Source organism: Petaurus breviceps, unplaced genomic scaffold (genome assembly GCF_028583685.1).
Source record: "Petaurus breviceps papuanus isolate PSGF00001 unplaced genomic scaffold, PetGlider_PUasm1.0 120, whole genome shotgun sequence".
NCBI classification, from domain to species: Eukaryota; Metazoa; Chordata; class Mammalia; order Diprotodontia; family Petauridae; genus Petaurus; species Petaurus breviceps.
Window position 1 is genome coordinate 3,703,802 of NW_027185627.1, and position 22,136 is coordinate 3,725,937.

Genomic DNA, 22,136 nt, shown 5'->3' on the forward strand with positions numbered 1-22,136 from the left:
AAAGATAATAGTAGACCCAGCTGAGGGAAATACTTGTTTTGTGTGTAAACTGTGGGGGCAGAAAGTAGCCATGATGAGTTTTCACATTATCACATGCCAAGAACCACAGAGATATAAGGACAGGTACTAGGGTTAGGCTAATAGAGTCACAAAGAGACTCAGGGACATTTAGTAGTTTCTAGTTTATTTTATTGTCACTGGGTGACCTTGAAGCTATAGGACGCTATGAACATAGTTCCAGGTTCACATCTTTCCCCACTATCGCGTTTAAAAAGATTGGCCTTTGGTTTTGGAGAGATCAGTTCTATGAGTATGAGAACACATCCTTAGGGTTTGGTTTAACTCCCAGAAATGGGTAAATCACTGTGACTACATGGTCTCCATATGCAGCCTCCGTCTGGGGAGTGTGGACGGGGGAGGAGATGAGAGACTTGGGCTGAGAGAGATAAAGCCTCACAGCCGACACAATTTATAAGTTATGTGGTCTTATCTGCTGACTTAATATACGAAATGTGTTCTTTGCCGGCCTAATCAAGGCAGGCTGTTGATAGTAATTAAAAAGTTGTGGTTAGAGGTAGGAAAGTACAAGGATGTATGCTCTCCTAAGGGGCTCACTGTGCAAGCTGGGTAACAGGACTTTGTAGGGATTCATCTTGGGCATCTTGTAAAAGAGTCTAGGGCCTAAATATGGACAAAACTAGTGCTTTAAATGTGTTTTGATTCTGCCTCCCCTCAAGGTACACCTACCACAACCAACAAAAAAAAGTGCACAACCACTCCAACTTTGGGTATCTGTCGGCCTGGAAGAGGGCTCTCCTAATTCTTGTTTAAAGAGTCTGGGATGCCATGTATCCAGCTCTAAAAGAGGGGTGTGGCAGCACAAACCTGGTGTGTAGTGGTCGGCACCAGTAAGTTTGAATCCTGGAGAGGATGGGAGGGGGGGAGTGGAAAAAGCAAAAGGGGTGCACCTGAAAGCCATCATCTTAAGAGCCAAAATGTGAATCCAATGAATTGCTGACAAATTCAAGTTTTATTTTACAGAAAACAAAGGAAAATCCCAATCTGGGTCCCTATGTTAGTATCCAAACTAAAGCCCAAGTAGCCACCTGCTGTGGGAAAATAAAGGCTTTACAGCAGCCATCTGCATCTAGGATTTGTCTTTGTGCTGCAGGAATGTATATGGACTAAGTCTGAGAAGGAAGCCCACAACTAAGTGAGACATTCACATGCCCTTTGATAGGCTGCACCTTGTTCTTCTTCAGTGCTCACAACTGATACGCCCTTCCTCGGTGGGTGGGGCCTGCTCTCTGGCCTGAGGAGGGCCTTGTTTCCTGGGTTCCTGGCAGCCTCACTCCACCACCCCCCTCACGGTGTGGCATGGAACTCTTGGCCCCAACCCACTTATTCTTCCAGGCACACAGTTTCAGGGTGGAATGGTCACCCGACGTCAATTTCTGGAAAGCAAGTTGATGATGATATAGGTCTATGCCAAACAAAAAAAAATTAGCACATGTCTATACATTAGGTTATAAGAGAAGTCTCAACCTAACTTGCACTAACACTTTTCTCTCCCCTTTTGGTGCAATGTGGCTTACTGGTTAACTTTAAAAACAAAACAATATAGGCTACAAAACAATGAGCTACCAGCCTCAAACAGTTCAACTTCACACCTTCCTGTTCCAGTGTAAAGAGATGAGCTGTCTATTTGACTTTGGAGCTTAAGGCCTCTTCAACACTTACCATCATGTTTGGTTATGGTTCTCTCCAATTCTGCTTCCCATTTAGGACCTGCAGCTTCTCTAGGCTCTGGTTCATGGAACACAGAGCTTTCCCTAAGGAGAGAAAAAAAATGAGTTTTTTAGGTTTTTTTTTTCTCCTTAAACCAATAAGGAAAGAAGGGGGAGGTACCGGGGCAGAATTTTTGGCAGGAACAGTGTCCCTGAATACATTCTTCCAGATGAAAGGCTAAAATATGATGCTAAGTGTGTCAGACAATAGCTGTGTTAATTATTTAACAGTAGAACACTAGACTTAAACAGGGGAGATAAGCCTTCGCTTAGATCTTCCTCAGATTCTCTAGTGCCCCCTAGAGAAGCTACCATGGTGATGTCCAAGTCCAGTTGGGACCCACTTAAGTGAGGAGATATAAAAAGTACTTCCAAGGATGATAGCCCTAGACAATAGAATTTTGGGAGATCAGCTTAGTCTCCAAAACTGCCCTCAATAAACTGCCAATAACAGGGTCCCTCTCTCTCTCTGGACACAGGTGGTATTATGATTAGAGTAGTAACAGTATTTAGAGGGTTGTTGTGAGGATCAAATGAGAACATTTGATGAGAACATGAAAATGCAGACATTAAGGTGCTGTATAAATAGTAGTTGCTGTTATGATTGTACTACATAAAGGCCATTGTAATCACATTTACTACCTGTAGCACCCCTCAAAGGTGGCCACTGTCATCATTCAGTAGAATGTACCGTATAAATTATAGACAATTTCTTACAAACTCAACATTGCTAACTATTATAGACAAAAGGTTTTAAATATTTGAACAAAAAAATCCCTTTTATTCTGACAGTCCCTTTTATAGAACTAAAAGAATTGGTTTTAATGTGGACATACAACTATAGATGTTAACTTCTGAACCTTGCTTCCCTCACCTATAAAATAACAGTACTTAAAACCATCAATCCCAGGTTTGTGAAGAATGCCCTCTGCAAAACCTTCAAGTAACTAATCACGGGCTAGCAGGTATTCTCTTCAACACTTGAAGATTTAAGTCTCAATTTTCTCTTGCTCCTTCAATTTTAGGATTAAGTTTTTCAAAGCTTCAACAAGCTGAAACAAATGCCTATTCTGCAAAGCACTATCAGATACAGAGAATACAAAGCCAAATGGAATAGTTCTTGCCCTTAAGGAGCTGAATGCTAGTGAGTTCTTACCCTTTAAAAAAAAAATCTGCCTTCCCAGCTCTTCAGTCTTTCTTACTGTTATATCAAATTTCAGTAAATTAGCCTTATAACAAAGGAGATGTGTGTGCTCATAAGTAGAAAAGAAATCACTCAAAAAGGGCCAAATCACATGTCTTCCCACAGTATTAGAAACTAACCCATGTTGCTGACACAGTCCTCTAGGGCTCCTGATAATTCAGAAAGGCTCATGGACTTCAGAGAAGCCTGCCATCCTTTGAAACCTGAAGGAAAAAAGAGACCAGTATTGGCTTTGGGTATTCTATTGGGCAGTCTAGAGCAGCAATAAGTAAGTCAGGCATAAGATTAACATGCTTCTAGCTACATTAGGCAGTAGTCACCAAACTATCTGATAAAGCAAGTTGTTGCAGGAAACTGGCCCCACCACCTAGAGAAATCTAGTGAGTGAATTCAGATCTTCATAGGCGGGAAATTGCTCCAAACAGCTGAAGAGTTCCCAGAGCCAAAGACTTCATGTCTGTTCCTTGTCACTCCATTTCTTGGCCCCCTTCTACACTTCTCAATACCTAGCAAGAGCTGGACGATGTAAGTAGGCTACTGCAAGCCATTCCTGATAATGGGCAGACTAAGCCTTAGTGTTGGGGAGGGGTACGAGCTGTGCTTAGTGCATCTTAGTTCAACTATGAAGGTCCCTACCTCAGAGGTCAGAGCCTTCTGAATGTGAGGAAACTGGTTTCTCAGCTTACCGGAGTATCTGCATGCTAATTACTGTAACTCATCCTGACTTGCTTGGCAGAGTAAAGGGGGAATGGGAATGACAAGGTAATGCCACCAAAGGTGACATGGCTGATAGCAAACAGTTACTAATGTGGGTTTGCCTACTTTTTGTGGTCTGAGAGGTACTTAAAGGCAGGTGCCAAAATAGGCAACTAGTCCCAAGAGTCTGAAGTTGGAAAAGTTAACTGGAAACAATTAGCACACGCATTAGTTTATCAGTAATAAAATAGTGTGGTCCCTAAATCTTTAAGAGGGGTGAAATTATGGATTTTTCAATGAAGAAGCCTAGCTATGACAGATCCTGAGAACCTAAGGAACAGCATGAGCATTTGGCATAAAAACGACATTTGGATGAATGGTCAACCAGACTTAAAAAATTTTGTCTTGGGCCCCTTCATCTGGAGAATGTACTTGTTCTTGGTCTCAAATAATCTGCTAGGTGGCACAGTGAACAGAGCACCAGCCCTGGAGTCAGGAGGACCCGAGTTCAAATCTGGCCTCAGACACTTAACACTCAACTAGCCATGTGACCTTAGGCAAGTCAACCCCAATTGCCCTCCAAAAAGCAAAAAAAAAAAAAAAAAAATCAGCATGACTTTGTCTTATGACAATTTTAAGAGTATAGGGCAAATGTCAAGTGTCAAAGGATGATTCAATATCAGGAAATAATCACCACATGATTATTTCAATGGATGCAAGAAATGCCTTTGACAAAATAGAGCACTCATTTAAGGACCTAAAAGTACAGGTATGAAAAAGTCCTTCAATATGATCAAACTCATATTTAAAACTAAGTGTATAAATACCAGAAACTTTCCCAGTACTAACAGGAACAAAGGAGATTCCTATCTCCTCACTATTTGACAGTTCTATCTGTAGCAATAAGACAAGGGAACAATATTAAAAGTGACCAGCAAGGAGGAGATGAAATGCTTAACTTAGAAAACCCCAAGAAACCAACAAAAACTAAATTTAGATGGGTTTAAAATAAACCCACAAAAATCATCATTTGTGTGAGGTACTAAGAAAAAATAACAAAAAAATGAGAATAAGAAAATTTCCATTCAGTATAACTACAAAAGACCTAAAATATATGATAGTCTACCGAGACCCATGGAAAATTTTACAGAAATACCAGTACAAAACATTCCCTATAGTGATTCACATGTTGGAGCTATACCAAGAGGATAAAAATGACAACAGAACTCACATTAACCTACAGATTTACTCCTATAACAATAAAATTACCAGTGGACTACTTTAGAAAAAAAATTGGAAGAATAAAAATATTTTACCTCAAATGACATTATAAATGATAAAAAAAAACCAAAAGCAGATTAGTGAAACAATATCAATCAAAAATAGCCTAGTATTTGGTTAACCCCAAAATATAAACTACTGTGGGAAGGACTCCCCTTTCTGCTGTGAAAAGTAGAAAGCAGTTTGGCAAAATGGATATGAGACCTGAATATAAACAGAAACATCTATTGTGCCAAACTGATTTCTATTTTCCATTAAACCAATTCTGATTTTAAAAAATCAATACAAAAGGAATGCCTCTTAAGACAATTTTTAACCAATGAATAGAGATTGTAAAAAGCAAACCACCTCAATTACATGAAACTGAAAAGCTTTCCTATAGAGAATATATGTATCAAAATATCTATAAAAATGTGATATCCACGATATATAGGAAACTGACACATAAAATATTAGCCAAAAGCCATTCCTGCAATAAACAGTTAAAGGATTTAAACATTTCAAGAGAACTGCAAACTATCGATGACTCTAACATAGGATAAATGCAAATTAAAACCAAAGTTTTATCTTGTATCACTTAAACTGGCAAAGGTAATAAAGAACTGGGGTTGGAGGGATGTGGGAAGAGATCTGCTAATACACCACTGGTGAAATAGTGGTTTCAGACATTCTGGATGTCAATTTGGAATTAGGAAAGGAAAAAAAAAGATGGTCCGGTCCATATGCTTTGGCCCTGTTCCAACTAGTAAAAGTCTTCCTCTTCCAGATGACAAGCAAACTGGTTCCCGATTCCAGAGGAATTGAGCATTTCACTTACCAGCTCCCAAGTGTGCTTTTGTTGGTGGTACCTGGCCTAGGCTATCTTCCTGTTTCACCCGAGAAGACAGCTCAGTCTGACAGGCTCTATCAAGCAGAAAACCAAGTCCCATTAAATGAACAGCCCACACAAATCTAGAAAAAGAACTGCTCAGCCAGGAGGAGCAAGAATGCCACCTTTTCATCCAGGCAGGCAAACAATCATTTGCTTATGAAGGCTAATTACATTGGGTCCAAAGGCCTAACTTAAAACCCATGAAAAAACAAAGCATATAAAGATTTTAAGAACAACAAAAAAGCCCCAAACCCACAACTAATTAAATAGCTATAAGCACCACACCAAGGTGCTACATTCCTAACTAACTGTCCAAAGAACATTTCTAGGTAGATCTTGCCTTACTCACAAGTGGTAGGGATTGGTAGAGCTTCTGTAGAGGAAGAGGATAATCTGTATTGCTTTTGCAGTAAGTGAGCAATCCCTTCAAATTCTTTACCCACAAAATCCCAGTCTAATTTAACTACACTGAAGACCCACTGGTTTCCCAGCTACCTGGAGAACCAAACAGCTGTAACCATCTTAACAACAGGTTTCTAAGCTAAGGGGCTTGCTCAGAAGCAGGACATTGATTATGGTCAGACAGATACATGACAAAATAATGAGCAATTAAATTAACAAATTAACTTGGGTCTCTCAGCCCTGGTCATCCTTGGTGTGCTGAAGAGGTGATTTCCCAGGCAGATGTTTGAAGGAGAGGTGCCTGGGCAACTACAGAAATGTACTGCTAAAGACTTGTCAGATGTACTGCCAGATGCTTCAGCAGCAAGATTTCTAACCTGTTTTTGGCTTGAGATGTAAGTCTACACTCCCAGAAGAAGGTTGGGTTTGGCTTTGTTAGAAATGCCAAACTGGAATTTGTTCATGCTGGAATCCATTTGGGGTAAGCTGAGTTTCAGTTACAATTGCAAGGAGTAATATTCTAATTGTGCTCTTATATAGTATGTTAGGACTGAACGAAGGGGAGGAAGACTGTGGCTTCACTAGATGAAGGCACCTAGAGGCAATCTACCCAAGCTTTCATTTAGAAAAAAAAATGGATGTATGTTTACAGTCATTCAGTGAAGGCACCTTTGAACTGCTATGTTCTGTCTTTCTTCATATAGACCAGTCATTGTCAGTGGACAGAGGAACTACTGATAGAAACTGCCTCTGACTGAAGACTTGTTCAGACTTTTTTGATATGCTGTTGTTTTTTTTTTTGCTAAACTTTTTTCCTTTCTTTTAGAAACTTTTTATTACGGATAGCTCTCTGGAAGGGTGAGAGAGGGATACAGAGGGAAAGGTAATCGATATTAAAAACAAAGATCAATAAAAAATTATTTTTTAAAAAAGTAATTCTCTTACTTGTGATCATATCTCCTGACATAAGAGAAGCAATTCCATCTATATGGAATTAAGCATTACGCAGTGTGCCTCCAAAATGCTTTCCTTTCCTTGGGAGTTCACGTCCTCTGAGGCCTTCATGGGGTGTCCCCTTCCCACTATTATATTAGACCTGGCCTTTTCTTTCCCTCCAGGTTCCTTACCCAGAATGTTTCCGCCAAACATGAAGTTTCTGCGACGTCTGCCAATCAATATTCATTTAACCTAAAAGCCCACAGCAAGATCAAGAGGGTGGTCCCTCGAACCCAGTGTTTTACAACCTTTTCCAGACTGATATATCTGTGAACTTGCTGAGCCATAATAAGAGGACCATATCTCTTCTTATCCACCTCTTTAGTTCTTTATCAATCAGATATCTACCAGGTCACTTTGTCTTCAATTCCCAAGAAGGACCAATAATTCTCCTGATCTCCACCATATTCTCTCCTGGTATCTCAGAATCACCAAAACTTAAGGCACCAAATAGTGAAATGATTTTTACCAACACTAAGAGTAGACAGCAGAACTGGGCCTAGAACTTTTATATCCTAACTCCCTATCCAGTGTTTCTTCCACTATATTTTGACTTTCCACAATATATCACTACCTTCTGGATGCTTTACAAAGTACCACAAGATCCTACACCTTTGACTGAAAACAGTATCACAGGGCATATATACCAATAAATGGCCAAACCCTGACTGGGACACTAGTTTGGCGATTCCTTCACACATGATTTTGTGTGTTCATGTTTAAAAAGCAATCTTACAGTAACATCAACTTTCCTGGGCATTCATTCCACCGGGGATGCACAGGTTATAGGCAGATATTACCCAAGGGATCCTCTACTTACTTGAGTTGATCCAGAACCAGCCCAATGTCTCTTGTGACAGCCCGGGTTTCCTCAAGCTGGGCATGAACATCTTTCATGGCTATGTTTTGTTCCATTAGGCAGCTTTCCACAATAGCCCGCAGTTCTTGTTCTTGGGATACCTGACCCTTCAATATTTCCAGTTCCTCATATCTCTAAAGAAGAGATCAGTGCTTAAGATGGGGCAGGAGTACGGAAATAGGAGATAAGAAGATCTGCTTGTTAAAAAACTCAAGTTTAACACGAAAGTCTCTGTATTTCAATATAGGTTAACAATTGCCAGTAATTTTGGTTCTCTCACTTCCACAGTGGGGTTTGGTTAAACTAGAAGACACAGATATGATAGCACCTTCAGTGAAGATGACAGGAAGAAACTCAGGAAATATATGATCACCATACCGTTATACAGTCACAAGTAAGTCCACTCTGAGCAGAAATTAGCACCTATGCTACCACTGTCATACTTTTATACCAAACTAGCATCTTGGGTGTTTCTGCTGTTGTTATTCCTGAGACTGAATTTACCCAACCTCATGCTACAGGTACATTAGCATTAATTCTTGGATAAAAGGGTATTCACTAACACTCTACAACTTCAGAGAGAAGCCCAAAAGAGAGGGTTGAAAACAGTCAAAAATGTTGACACTAACTGCTTTCTCCATATCAAGACTAACCTGTGTTCCACATATTCTCGTATTTCCATTTTAGATAATGAATGCTGATGTTATCCCTTGGCTAATGTTAAGAATAAATGTAAACATTATGCCGTCCCTTATCTACAATTATAGAGACAAAAGAAATCTCTTATAGTCTCTTCCTAATAAAGCATTGTGGAGTAGCAAATAATAGTCCTAGACTTGGAGTAAGGAAGATGAGTTTAAACTTCATCCCTGACACCAGTAGCATGACCACAGGCAAGAAATTTAACCTCTCCAAGCCTCAGTTTCCTCAGAATATTTATCTCAAAGGATTACTTACTTGTCAGGATCAAATAATACATTTTACATGTGTTATCAGAAACCTTTAAAGCACTAAATAAGTATAAGCCATTATTATTATTCTTTTTCTTGATACAGAGCCTGTCTATAACAGTGTTTTTAAACCCCTAGTCCATAGAAAATTTTTATTGGTTTATAATACTTTTACTACTAAGAGTGATCCATTTTTGGAAAACCTATAAACTTAAAAGAAAAGCTGGCTCCTTTACAGAACAGTAAGTAACCCAAAGGAAGAAAATTATCAGAGAAGACCAGTGATTCACAAAAGACAGTGAGTGCCCAGGATGGTATGCAGCAATAAAATCCACGGCCTCTGATCTTCACACAAATGTTTAGATGAGTAATGAGATACCCATTATTTTGTTGTAACACAAGGAGGTAAATTCTACCTCATACGTTTCACTGAATCTTGATGGACTGTGACTCATGACTGAAATATGGCAATGGAAGAACATCCCTAATTAAAAAAGAACAAGATAAAAAGTGGATTCATGAAATATAAAGAACACATACCCATGTAAAGAAATCTATGTACTGGGGAGGAGAAATATGGTGGTAAAGATCTGGTTGAAGATAAGTGGAAGAAGGAAGAGAACTTATATTGGAGATATTGATAAGAATATATCATAGACCACCCAGTCCGAAGGAGAAAATGGACAATAAATACCAAATTGGCAAGGAAATATAGTAGTAATGGAGGATTGCAATTAATAAACATCTGCTGGAGTGTTCTTCCAGTTAAAAGCTAAGAAGTTGATTCTTGACTGCTCTTAATGATACATTATCTTTCTAGAGTTAGAATAAGTGATGGGAGGAAGTCTGCTTTCACCCTGACGGATATAACAAGGAGGGACTGGTTCCTGTAAAATTAGTTGAGTTTTGATACCACTTACCTTGAAGGGAAGTGACTAGTCCATCTAGTCTTGTTCTATAACCTAGACTTGCAGGTGAAGGGAGAGAGAAGATTCCAAGAATAGGGAATGCTATGAGCAATGGTATAGAAGGAAAGCATGTGTTTCAAGGAGCAGAATAATGTAGCCTAGTCTCACTAGAATTTACACAGAGGGAAGTAATATAAGAAAAGGTTGGAAATGTAAGGTGGCACCATATTAGGAAAGCCTTGAATGCCAAGTTAAGTTGTTAAAACTTTACTTCGCAGGCAATAGGGAGTCATTAAGATTTTTGAGCAGAGTAACAACATGATCAGATCTCTATATAAGGAAGATTATTATAGTAATAGGGGTACAGAGGTGGGACTGGGGAAGGCAGAAAACAGAGATAATGTTAGGGGGTTAGGTTATGAGGTTATTGCAGTGGTTCAAGCAGATGCATGTAATGAGGACCTACAAGGTGATAGATAAAAGTAGTAGGTAAAGAATGGAGTGGATGAATATGAGGGATGTGGATTCAGGACTTGGTAATTAATTGGTTATAAGGGGTGAGGGAGAGGCAAGAATCAAAGATTATAAACATTATAATGTTATAAGCAGTCTCCCATAAAAATGGGAGACAGGTATATAAAACAGAGCAAGGAAGAGGAACAGCTTTAGGAGGGAAGATAAGGTCCTATCTGGAGATACTGAATCTGAGGTACCAGTAGGACATCCAGATAATGAAGTCATCTAGGCAAATGGAGATGTACGTCTGGAGTTGAGAAGAGAGATCAGGACTTGAGATAAAAGTTTTTGGAGTGGGCTAAGATAGTTTAAAAGGCTTGGAAGCAAATGAGAAACAGTATAGAAGGGCAAACGAGAAACCTTTTGAAAGACCATTCTCTAAGAGGTTAGGAAGAAGATCAAGTTGATGAAATAGGTAGAACAGAAATATAAAGGAGAATTAGAAGAGTGATGTTTCTGAAGTCAAGTGAAGAAAAGAACATTCAATAGAAGGGGGTAGTTGACAACTTCAAAAGATTCAGAGGTTCAAGAAGAATGACGACTGAAAAAAGGTCATTTCAATTATGTAACTCAGAGGTCCCTGGTTACATTTACAAAAATAGTTTCAATATGATAATAAAGGAAGAGGCCAGACTGCAAGGAGAGAGTAGGTAGTAATGAAAGCATCAGTTGTACACAACTTTTTCAAGAAGTTGAAATGAAAGGGAAGAGAGGAGATGGTAGCTGACTTGCTGACCTGCATCAATGAAAGGAACTTCAACATTAGGGAGTAACCCAGATGTGTCAAACGTGTGGCTTCAAGCTGGCAAAACTCCCATGTGGAGCCCAAACCAGATTTAATGTAATTGGGAAATGTTTAACAAAATAATTAAAAATACAACCCAAGAGAAATACTGTTAATTTGTAGTTTTCCTAATCAATATTTTGCCACAGGGATGTGTTTCTAGTTAAGTTTGATACCATTTCTGTGGTTTGTCCTTCATTCTCAAAGAGGACAATGACATCAGGAAGATGACGCCATGACTTGACAGTGAATTGGATTTAAGTGAGGTAGGGCTGTACAAAGTCACCAGCCTCACTTTCTCCTCCAGAGCCATCTCGGTCTACTAACCAGATATAGGTCAGGACAACTGGAGCCAGCCAAGCTCGACACTAATGCCTTACCAATGAAATCATAAGTCTGGTCCAAAAAAATTGCTATATTATTCTATTAGCTTTGCATCTATAGTTATTAGTGAAACTGGTTTATAATTTTCTTTTCAGTGTTATGTTTGCTAGGTTTTAAGATATGTATCATTTTTATATCAAAAGATATTTGATAGTTTTTTTTACTTTTTTCTAAATTTTTTAATAACTTAGTTAATATAGAGATTCTTTGTTTTTGGAAAGTTTTAAAAGTATTCAGCTGTGAATCTGTGAGCCAAGATTTTTCTGTTGAAGCAATTATTTAATGATAGGTCTTAATTCTTTCTCTAAGATTTGACTATTTAAATGTAACTTCTTATTGTGCCAGTTTGGACAATTTAAATTTTCATAGATAACTAATTCTTTTAAATTCTTTAATTTGTTAAGACTACAGATACATGTAGTACTCCCTACTAACAACCTTAATTTCTTTTGTTTGTTTGGATTTCTTTTTTCCTTTGTCATTTTGGTGATCTGCATTTTTCTACTTTAAAAAAAAATAAATTCATTAATGGATTGTCAATTTTATTGCTTTTTTAAAAGCCTGCTCCTAAGTTTTACTTGTTTATTCATTCAGTTCTTTTATTCCTGATGGAATAGCAGCCAGCTCTTTTCTTGATTTTTTATATCTCTTCAGAGACTTCATAAAAGCATTGCTCATAAATGCAAAAAAGCAGAAGCACCCTCAATTTCCAATAATAGGAGAATAGTTAGTTGTGGCACATTAATACGATAGAAAGCTATTTTGCAATTAAGATCAACCAGAATTAGGAATAATAGAAAACCATAAAGATACTCAGGAAGTCATTCTCTAGATTTTCAGGACACCCCTCTCTCCTAGTTCTCCTGCCTCCTTTGCTGGATCTGGATCCACATCATACCCACAATAGTGGGCACCCTAAGGCTCTGTACTGAGCCCTCTTCTCTTTTGCCTCTGTATCACTTCCTATGGTTAACTATCCTATGGCTCACTGATTATCATCTCTATGCAGAGGACTCTCAGATCGAACCTCTGCCCTTACAGGCCGCTAGGTGGCGCCATAGTGCACAGAGTGCAGGGCCTTCTGGCAGGAAGACTTCCAGAGTTCAAATCTGTCCTCAGACACCGCCTGTGTGACCCTGACCAACCCTATTGGCTTCAGTTTCCTCATCTGTAAAATGAACTAGAGAAGGAAATGGCAAACCACCTCAGTATCTTTGCCAAGAAAACCCCAAAGAAGGTCAGAAAGAACACAAAAACCGCCTCCGTCCTGACCTCTGGTTTGACATTTCCAGCTGACATTTAGATTTCTTAAACTCAACATGTCCAAAACCTTCCCCGCTGTCATCCCCGGAAGCCCTGCACACAACCACATGTCATCCTCATCTCCTTCCTCTCACCACCTATATCCAATAAGTGGTCAAGTCCTGTAGTTTACACTTTCTTAACAGCTTACACACAAACCCTTCTCTCCTCTCACACTGCATCCCACCCTAGGGCAGGCCCTCACCACCTCACACCTGGATTACTGCAACAGTCCACTGGTCATTCTCCCTGCCTCAAGTCTCCAATTCACCCTCTATTCAGCTGTCAAACTGACCTTCCTATAACTAGGTCTGATTATATTTCTTGCCTATTCAATAAACTCCAGTTTTCCCTTATTGCCTTTAGGATCAAATAGAAAACCTTCTTGTTTAGCTTTTAAAGTCCATAACCTGGCCTCTTGCTACCTTTCTGGTTTTCTTATATTTATTCCTCCCTCCATGTATTCTGCAATCCTTGCTCTGGCCTCCTTGCTTCCTTGCACAAAATACTCCCATCTCCTGACTACAAGCATTTTCACTGGCTAGAACTCTGCCTGGAATGCTCTCCCTCCCTCTTCATCTGTGCCTCCTGGCTTCTCTAATTTCCTTCGATTCTCAGCTAAAGGCCCTCCTTCTGTAAGAAGGCTTGCTCAGTCCTCTAATCTTAGTGCCTTCCAGCTGAGATTATCCCCAATTTTTCTTGTATATATCCTGTCTGTATGTAGTTTTTGTATGTTGTCTCCCCTAGTAGACTACGAGCATCTTGAGAATAGGGATTATTTCTCGCCCTTTTTTTTAAGTATCCCCAGAACTTAACATAGGATAGGACAGTGTAGGCACATAGTAAATGCTAACTGATGATGCACCATGCAATTTGCAACTATGTCCAAAAGGCTATAAAACCCTGTATATACCCTTTGACCCATCAATACCACTACTAGGTCTGTATCCCAAGGAGATCAGAGAGAAAGGAAAAGGACCCATCTGTACAAAAATATGTATAGCAGATTTTGTTATATTATTATATTTTATATTATATTTCCTATATATTTTGTGATAGCAAAGAATTATAAATTGAGGGGATGTCCATCAGCCCAGGAATGAATGAATAAGTTGTGGTATATGAATGTAATGGAATATTATTGTGCTAAAAGAAATGACAAGCAAGATGATTCCAGAAAAGCCTGAAAAGACTTATGTGAACTAATGCAAAGTACAGTGAGCAAAAACAGAACATTGTACATAGTAACAATATTGTATGATGAACAACTTCTCAGCAGTACAATGATTCAAGACAATTCTGAAAGACTTGTGATGAACAATGCTATCTACCTCCACAGAAAGAACTGAGGAAGTCTGAATGCAAACTGAAACATACTATTCTTCTCTTTATTTTTTTTGGTGGGTTTTTGGGTGAGAGTGTTTTTTATAACATCACTAATATAGAAAAATGTTTTGCATGATTACATATGTATAACCTATATCAAATTGCTTACCATCTCAGGGAGGGGTAGAGAGAATTTGGAACTCAAAATTTTTAATAATGAATGTTAAAAATTGTTTTTACGTGTAACTGGGAAAAAATATTATTCGAAATTTTTTTTAAAACTAAAAAAAAGGGGCAGCCAGGTGGCACAGTGAGTAAGAGCACAGGCCCCAGTGTCGGGATGACCTGGGGATCGAATCCGGGCTCAGACACTTAGCACCCACCCAGAAACACCTGGCCATATAACCTTGAACAAGTTACTTAACCCCGATTGCTTAGGGGCAGCCAGGTGGCTCAGAGAGTAAGAGCACTGGCCCCAGTGTCAGGATGACCTGAGGATCGAATCTGGGCTCAGATACTTAGCACCGCACCCAAAAATAACTGGCCGTGTAACCTTGAGCAAGTTACTTAACCCCAACTGCTTTAAAAAAAAAAAGGCCTCAGCCCATAAATAAATAAAATGCTGGTTGACTGAAAAACACAGGAAACATAGGAAAAACAGTAAACAGACTAACTACAATCATATAAAAGGAAAAGTAAATGTGAATGAAGGCCAAACTAAGAATCCTAACGAAAGCTTATAGAGCAACTGAAAAGTTTTCATCACATTTCATGCATTGAATGTAATTTATTAAAAATGTAAATAGTTGCAAATAGTTTTAATGTATCTGATATTTAATACTAAGCTCATAATAAATCTGTTTTTAAGACACTGGTACATGAAAAAACTGACAGGCATGATCAAGTTAAATACCGTGTCAATCAAGAGTACTTGAGGATCTATAGAAAAATACAGAAAATAAAGAGGCAGCAGAAAGACAGAAAGCTAAATTTCCTGAATTCAGGGGTATACAGTCTAACACACATAAAAAACACGAAAATACATAAACAAGTAAAAATATAGCTTTGTATAATTATTTATGTAAATGTCAAAGGGGATGCGGGAATAAATAATGTAAGGGAAATTGGGTAAGATTAAGAAAAATTTCCTTCAAGAAAAGATTCTGTAGTGGTTTTTAGAAAAAAAAAATGCCCTAAAAAACACCAACAAAAACAGTAATGGCAGTGAAGTAAAGCCATGAATGCTGACAAGCACAAACAGCTCTGGAGAGAAGGTAGGCAGATACTGAAGGAGTGGACTAAAAGGTACAGCCTTAAGGCAGTTTTTTCCAATCCTGAAAAGTATTTCTTTGGTTTACTTACAAAAACAAATAAAAATGAGTTGGAGGGACCTTAGAGATGATTCTAGTTTATTCCTCTCATTTTATAGGTGAGAAAATTGAGGCACATGCCCAAGGTCACAATGAGAATATATAGCAAAGCCAGTTCCCCTGACTTTAAATTCAACATTTTTCACACTAAATAAAGCCACTCCCTTATCATATAAGTACATGAGAGAAACACATTGGGATTCATGTTATACTATCCAGTTTGGATTCTAGTTAGGATCCCACCAATCCATTTATTTCTCATTGCCAAGTGTAGAATGATTTGAAACCTACATTCTTTCTTTTGGGCAGGTTTATATGACAGGATGCCTTCAGCACTAGATACATCGTGAGGAATAACTATCATGTGTTTGTAGATACCCAGTCAGCACCTGCTCAGAAGACTGGCTGGACTATCCATCGATTGACTGATTAACACCAGTACCTCGCCTTGCTGAGCATTAACACCAACATTCTACATAAAGAACAGGAGGCAGCCTGAAGAATTCCACCTCATCCCCTCTGTTAATAATGTCACTCACTAAAGTCTCCGAATCCTCCCGCTTAGCAGCCCAACAGAGCCTAGAAGGCAAGGCCACATATCTCCTATTCCACCGTTCTAAACCTCTGAAATGTCACTACTAGATGACCATAAACACTCTTGAATCTAAACTTTACTCCTATAAGGATGAACTGCAGGACAGAATCAAACAAGCTGAACATTATGTGAGTGATACGTGAGGGACTACACAAGTGAACAGTAATACCTCTGAGAAAGTTACAACTAAATCATTCCCCAGTGGATGGGCACCTACTTCATTGTGTAAAACTTCTAGGAATGACTATCCTATAATTTCTTTGGTGATCTATTCTAAAGTTTAACAATCCTTCCTGTCAGAAGTTCTCCCTTCTATCCAATTTAAATAACTTCTATGACTAAGTAAGTACTTTCTTTGAGTTAGAAAACAACTTGTCACTATCTTCTATAGTTCATCAGGATAAAAAAGCATTTTAGGTCACCCTCTGACCTTTTCTTTATCGGGTTAAATAACTCTGGAAAAAAGCTTCACAGCCTCTCTTAAAACCCTCTCCATATTCTGCACCTCCCTCTTTAATTATGGAGCCCAGAATTAGGCCTGATATCTCAATAAGGCTATGACTACTTATTACCTAAGTGTGCAGGCTGGGAGGGAGCTTTTTGTGTTCTGTATTTTTTTTTATGAGAGCAACACTATTTTGCACTCACTTACATACTTCTCTATCATACTCACACCTACTTTGTGCAGCTGAATGGCCAGTTCCTGCATTTCAGCTTCGAGCCGGTCTGCATAAGCCAGCTCCAGGGCATCGCTGGGTGGGCGGGCACTACTGTGCCATCGAGCAATGGCGGAGGTCATCTTCCGCTTGGGCCCAAACAAGCTGCAGATGTAGATCAGAAGACAAATCATATCACCATCTGTCCCCTTCCCTTTGGAAATTTCTTTCCCTACTTGGTTTTCTATGGCAGTCCCCACAATACATGACCACTTAGGCATGAATCCAGTTATCCTGAATTGAAATGAAAAATAAACCTATATATAAAAAAAGTAGCAATTGCTTAAAAAAATACATTTTTATTAATATCTATCCTCCCCCACACCTCCCAGAGAGCTGTATCTTGTAACAAAAAATAAAAGAAGAAAAGCAAGTTCAGCAAAATTAGCCAACAAATCAAAACAATTTGACATTATATGCACAAAGTTTCCTCCCTCTGCAAAAAAGCAGGGAGAAGATGCCCTCTCACATCTCATCTCTGGGCCCTAGCTAAGTCATAATTTTGAAGTTAGGCTCAATTATTTTGTTGCTCTTTCCATTTATACTATAGTTGTACATACTGTTCTCCTCATTCTACTCCCCTGCTCATCAGTTCATAAAAGTCTTTCCAGGTTTCTTTGAATTCTTTGTAGAACTGAAAGCAAAGATAGCCAAAGACTGGCGAACGGCTAAGCAAGTTGTAGCATATGAATGGTAAGCGGTATATTATTGCACCATAAAAATTATAAATATGAAGAATGTGAAGAAACTGGGCAAGACTTATGAACTGATGCAGGTAAGCAGAAAAACAATGACCACAATAATGTAAATGAAACTAACACTAAAAGACTTGAACTCTGATCAGTGTATGGTCTGATCTTAGCTACATTGTTCTGAGAGTGAAGCGAGCTTGCTACCTCTGCCAAGAGGGAGTGAGCAAGAAAAATGAAACGAAGCTTACATCTACAGACATCGATTGATTAATTTATTTTACTTGACTATATTAACAAGTTAGAAGAGAAGGCTGAGGGTGAGGTGGGGAAAATCAAACATCCAAGTGATGGTGATGTATGAACAGAAAAGAGCCACAATGAAACCTTTTGTTTAAAAGAAATCAACAAAGCTTGCAAGGTGCTTACCACTACCTGTCTGCTTCTACTCAAGCACGACCCTTCATTTAATGAGTAATTAAGCAGCTCAAGAAAGAGGTATGTTCATTTCTTTTGATTCTAGAAAGTCGGCAACTAGACTTACTCTTAGTTTCTTGGCTAAAACGAGACAGGGAAGAGAACCCACAAACATTCCCCACACTCACGTGATGCCTATTTCTTTCAGATCGCTCTCTGTAAGGGTCAGAAAGATGCGGAGGTCCACATCCTGCTCTTCAAAGACTGGCAGGTACTTCAGACACCCGATCTGCTCCAGAAGAGTCGCAAGGTCCTGGGACCCATTCAACCAAAAAGGAAGAGGAAGAAGAGAGAAGATCCCTAAAGAAGAGTGGCTACATGAAAAGTCAACAAGCGCATAACCAGGGTAGAGCACAAGCCAAAGCTGTTTTCCTCACAGAACATGTGTATTCCTAAAGTCACTTCGCCTGTCCTATGAGTGGGGGGAATTTAAGGATTAATGTGGGTCAGGAAGTAATGTGGATTGTGCAGAGAATCTAAGGCTCTCTGAGCACGTGCAAATGAGCAACCTCTCAGCATTTCTAATTTAGGAGTGCTAGGATGTGGGAATAGAATTCCAGACTGAAACAGGCACCCAGGTGCCCAAGAATGTTCTACAATTAAGAATGTGACTTGGAGGATTAGTCAGCTCAATAGGACTGCTGGAAAGCTGTAGGTCTCCAAGTGGCAAGTGGAAGGTGAAAGATACTGGGATGCAGGGATGGTCTAAAAACAGACCCCAAGTTGCCAGGCACAGTGCCCCAGATGAATCTATCTCAATAGCACAGGTGTGGATAAGTGTTTCTAGAAGAGGTTTTCTACTGGAAAGCATTCTAGGTGTAACAGCATGCTCCTGACAAGATTGTGTTTCGTCCATTTGTTTCTTTTTCTCTCCCCCAAATATTCTCACCCCTCCATGGCTCCAATTACCAGTTTTTGCATGTTTGATACCTTGAACTTCAGAAATTTTACTTCTCTTCCTCTATACATACTTGGTTTTTCAGAAAGAACCATGAATTCTGACACTGGCCTCTTTATATACATGAAGGTGTCTAACATTCAACTACAATTGTACTGAAGCTAAATGCTGCTTTGGGTACATGCAGAGTCTATCCATTATCCTAAATAGGAATAAAAACTAATCAGGCTAAATTACATGTAAAAAAATTGGCCACAAAGGCTTTGAACTCAGAGTCCTAAAATCCCTATACACACCCAAGCCATTTAGTGGTTTAAAATAATCCTTGAGACCAAGTTAAAAATAAACAGGAAAACTCCACAAGAGACCAGAGATTAGCTTTTAAATTGTGAATCAGGTCCAATATACACCGCCAGACTCCTGAAACCCTATAGACAAAAATGAACTCCCAAAGTTCAGACCCTTTCTAAAGGGAGACAAAGTTTACCAGTGAATCTATGATCACACTCTCTACTGAGTCTTTCTTACTGTGTCTCACTTAACCCAAAAGTTTATGTGCCTCAAATTAAGGACATAGGCAGAAGATCTATGAAAGGTATCTTTGGCAGGAGCCATTTAGAGCTGTCACAAAGGGACCAAATCTAACCAAATATTGCAGCTACTTCATTAAGCTTCTTTCTTCTATCTTTAAATGGCAGAGATAGAAACAAACGGCCAACTTAGAATCAACAGACTAAGGATCCTCAAGGAATTCCTTAAATATAGCAACACAGAGAGTAGCTACTCTATCCTAATCCCTATTTTAATGTTGTCTATGTACTAATGAGAAGCTATACAGCTTGAGGGATAAGAGAGTTCCTCTAAGGTAAAATTAGGAACTGAAATCAAACAACACCACCCCCCTTTTTTTGGTTAATATGGAAGCTTTAAGTCTGACTAGGGGTACCAATTGACAATTAACTTTTTAAACAAAGAGGTGCTTTTAAAGCATTAAGAAAAGATGACAACAGATTTAGTCTTCTCAGTTAGAAAAGCAACTATTTTGTTAAGCATAACAAGACCAAGGAAGTCCAATTTCCCAATTAAGAGTTAAAAGTAGAGTTTTCATGCCTCTTCTCTTACCTGGGGTCCTGAATAAGTGGGTCTCTCTGGTTTGAAGATGGAACCTGGAGAACTAGACATCCCGGAGGTTCCAATGCCAGGAGGCCAATGGCTCTCATTGTTGGTATAACGATTCTTAGCTTTTGTGTAACTTTTAGCTTGTTTTTTAGCAGAGCTTTTGTGTGAGTGATCTGAGTCCTGGAAGATAGAAGATTTATGTTTAGAAGAAGGAGGAAAGGCCTCAAAGGTAAGAAAGTCTCTGCCAGGAAGAGAAGATGACTATTATATAGCTGATGCTCAAATCATAGGTGATGAGTCCATCAATTTATCAACTCTTTTTACATTAAAAATAAAACAAAAATAAGGATTTGGGGCTCTCTATTATAATACAGAGTAGCATTTAAGAAATGCTTACTGAATAAAGGAATTCCATATCACCATTAGCTTAGTTCTTCTGGTCCCACTGCAAGGTGGTTGGTACAATTATCAATCTCCATTTTTACAGAGGGGAATTGAAATAAATATTCAGCTCTTTGCCCAAGGTTATATACTAAGTCTACTGCTAGGAAGAGAATCCATATCCAGGAATTCATGCAATCAAGTCACTGTCTATGAAATATGGCTGTTGACATTCTAGACTGTAACTGCAGTGAAGATAGGGTCAGTCACTTTTATCTCTACCAGTGCCTCAGATGGTGCTTGGCACACAGAAGATATGGAAGATCTATAACTGTTGAATTAATAAATGAAAAGAGGTATAGATACTTACATGCTACCTGAGGGTTAGTAATGAATAGTAGTGAATATTAACTAGCATGGCAAGAAAAAGTCAATGGTTTTCATCATCTGGATCCAACCCAAGTTAAGGGAGAATGGTCTACATAACTCAAATTCAAGCTCATGTCAAATTTCACAAAACTGATTACATTAAACAGCAAAGACATTTTAATGTTCCAAAAATAACAATGGGTCTGTGTATATAACCATACACTAATTTTATAGTTAGGCTGATATTTCTTCAATAACCACAAATAGTTCATGCTAATTCTCACCTTCCTGCCTTTGTTTATATCCTTCCCCTCCAATCTATTGAACTAAATCTTACCCATTCTTCAAGGCCAATCCAAGTCTTTCTTCCCCTATGAAGCCTTTCCTCCAACCATTATTATCTCCTTTCTCTGAATTATGACAGAATATATCACCTATGCCACTCAATTTGATACTCAATCACCATTTGATTCTATGTCATCCACTTCTGATATCCTCCATAATATCTATGCTAGATATACAATACTTATATAATACAAGGTGAATACTTGCTGGCTGGCTGATCGACTCCTTTGGAACATTTGAACTTCCTACACAATGCTAAGGAAAGGCTGAGCAGAGAGGAAATGAAAAGAATTAATATGCTTACCTCATTGCTCTCCAAAGAAGCCTCACTACTGACTCCAAGGGCTTTGGCTAGCCCCTCACTGCTGCTACTGCTACTCCTGATGGTTACTAGGTTGGTGCAGAAGGCATTTTCCTCTAGAAATAAAGAAAAGACAATAAATAAGAAGTAGAATCCCTATAGAACTAAAGCCAACTAATCCCCTAAGAAATCTATTCTATTCCAAGGTGTCAAATACTCTTTTGGTTTTAGTACAAGCAATTCATGGTCATTTTAAAATGTGGAACACTGATGGCAATACATGGGAAATATTATGGTATCTCAAATTTGCAAGAATAAAAAGAGGCAATCACGAATAATTAGAGAAATACAAACAAATTAATTCTGAAATTCAATCTCATACCAACAAGACTGGTAAAGATGACAAAAGAGGAAAATGACAAATATTAAATGAAAAACAGACAGAGTGTGAACTGATCTATTCTGGAAAGCAATTTGGAACTATGCCCAAACAGTAATAAATTATGCATGTTCTTTGACTCAGTGATATCACTACTAGGCCTGTACTACAAAGAGATAAAAGAAATAAGAAAAGAACCCAGGGTGACTAGGTGGCACAGTGAATAGAGCA

The 22,136-nt window shown here is 38.7% G+C and overlaps 1 protein-coding gene across 7 annotated transcripts in view; it reads right to left on the bottom strand.

Annotated features, from left to right (window-relative positions):
- Positions 1–1,011: 1,011 nt before the first annotated feature.
- The window catches only part of ANKS3 (ankyrin repeat and sterile alpha motif domain containing 3), a 48,006-nt gene continuing 26,881 nt past the window's right edge, over positions 1,012–22,136 (bottom strand). For 4 of the 7 annotated variants that reach the window (XM_069089530.1, XM_069089554.1, XM_069089561.1 and 1 more), the window contains 9 exons: positions 21,530–21,642; positions 20,134–20,310; positions 18,242–18,366; positions 16,911–17,052; positions 8,058–8,230; positions 5,786–5,871; positions 3,111–3,194; positions 1,741–1,832; positions 1,012–1,454 (listed from right to left, as the gene is read on the bottom strand). In XM_069089530.1, coding sequence (XP_068945631.1) covers positions 1,753–1,832; positions 3,111–3,194; positions 5,786–5,871; positions 8,058–8,230; positions 16,911–17,052; positions 18,242–18,366; positions 20,134–20,310; positions 21,530–21,642 — 980 coding nt within the window. In that variant the 3' untranslated portion in view covers positions 1,012–1,454; positions 1,741–1,752. Of the gene's footprint in view, positions 1,484–1,735; positions 1,833–3,110; positions 3,195–5,785; positions 5,872–8,057; positions 8,231–16,910; positions 17,053–18,241; positions 18,367–20,133; positions 20,311–21,529; positions 21,643–22,136 lie in introns of those variants that run through there. The other 3 variants (XM_069089537.1, XM_069089546.1, XR_011168630.1) reach the window with 3 other exon arrangements.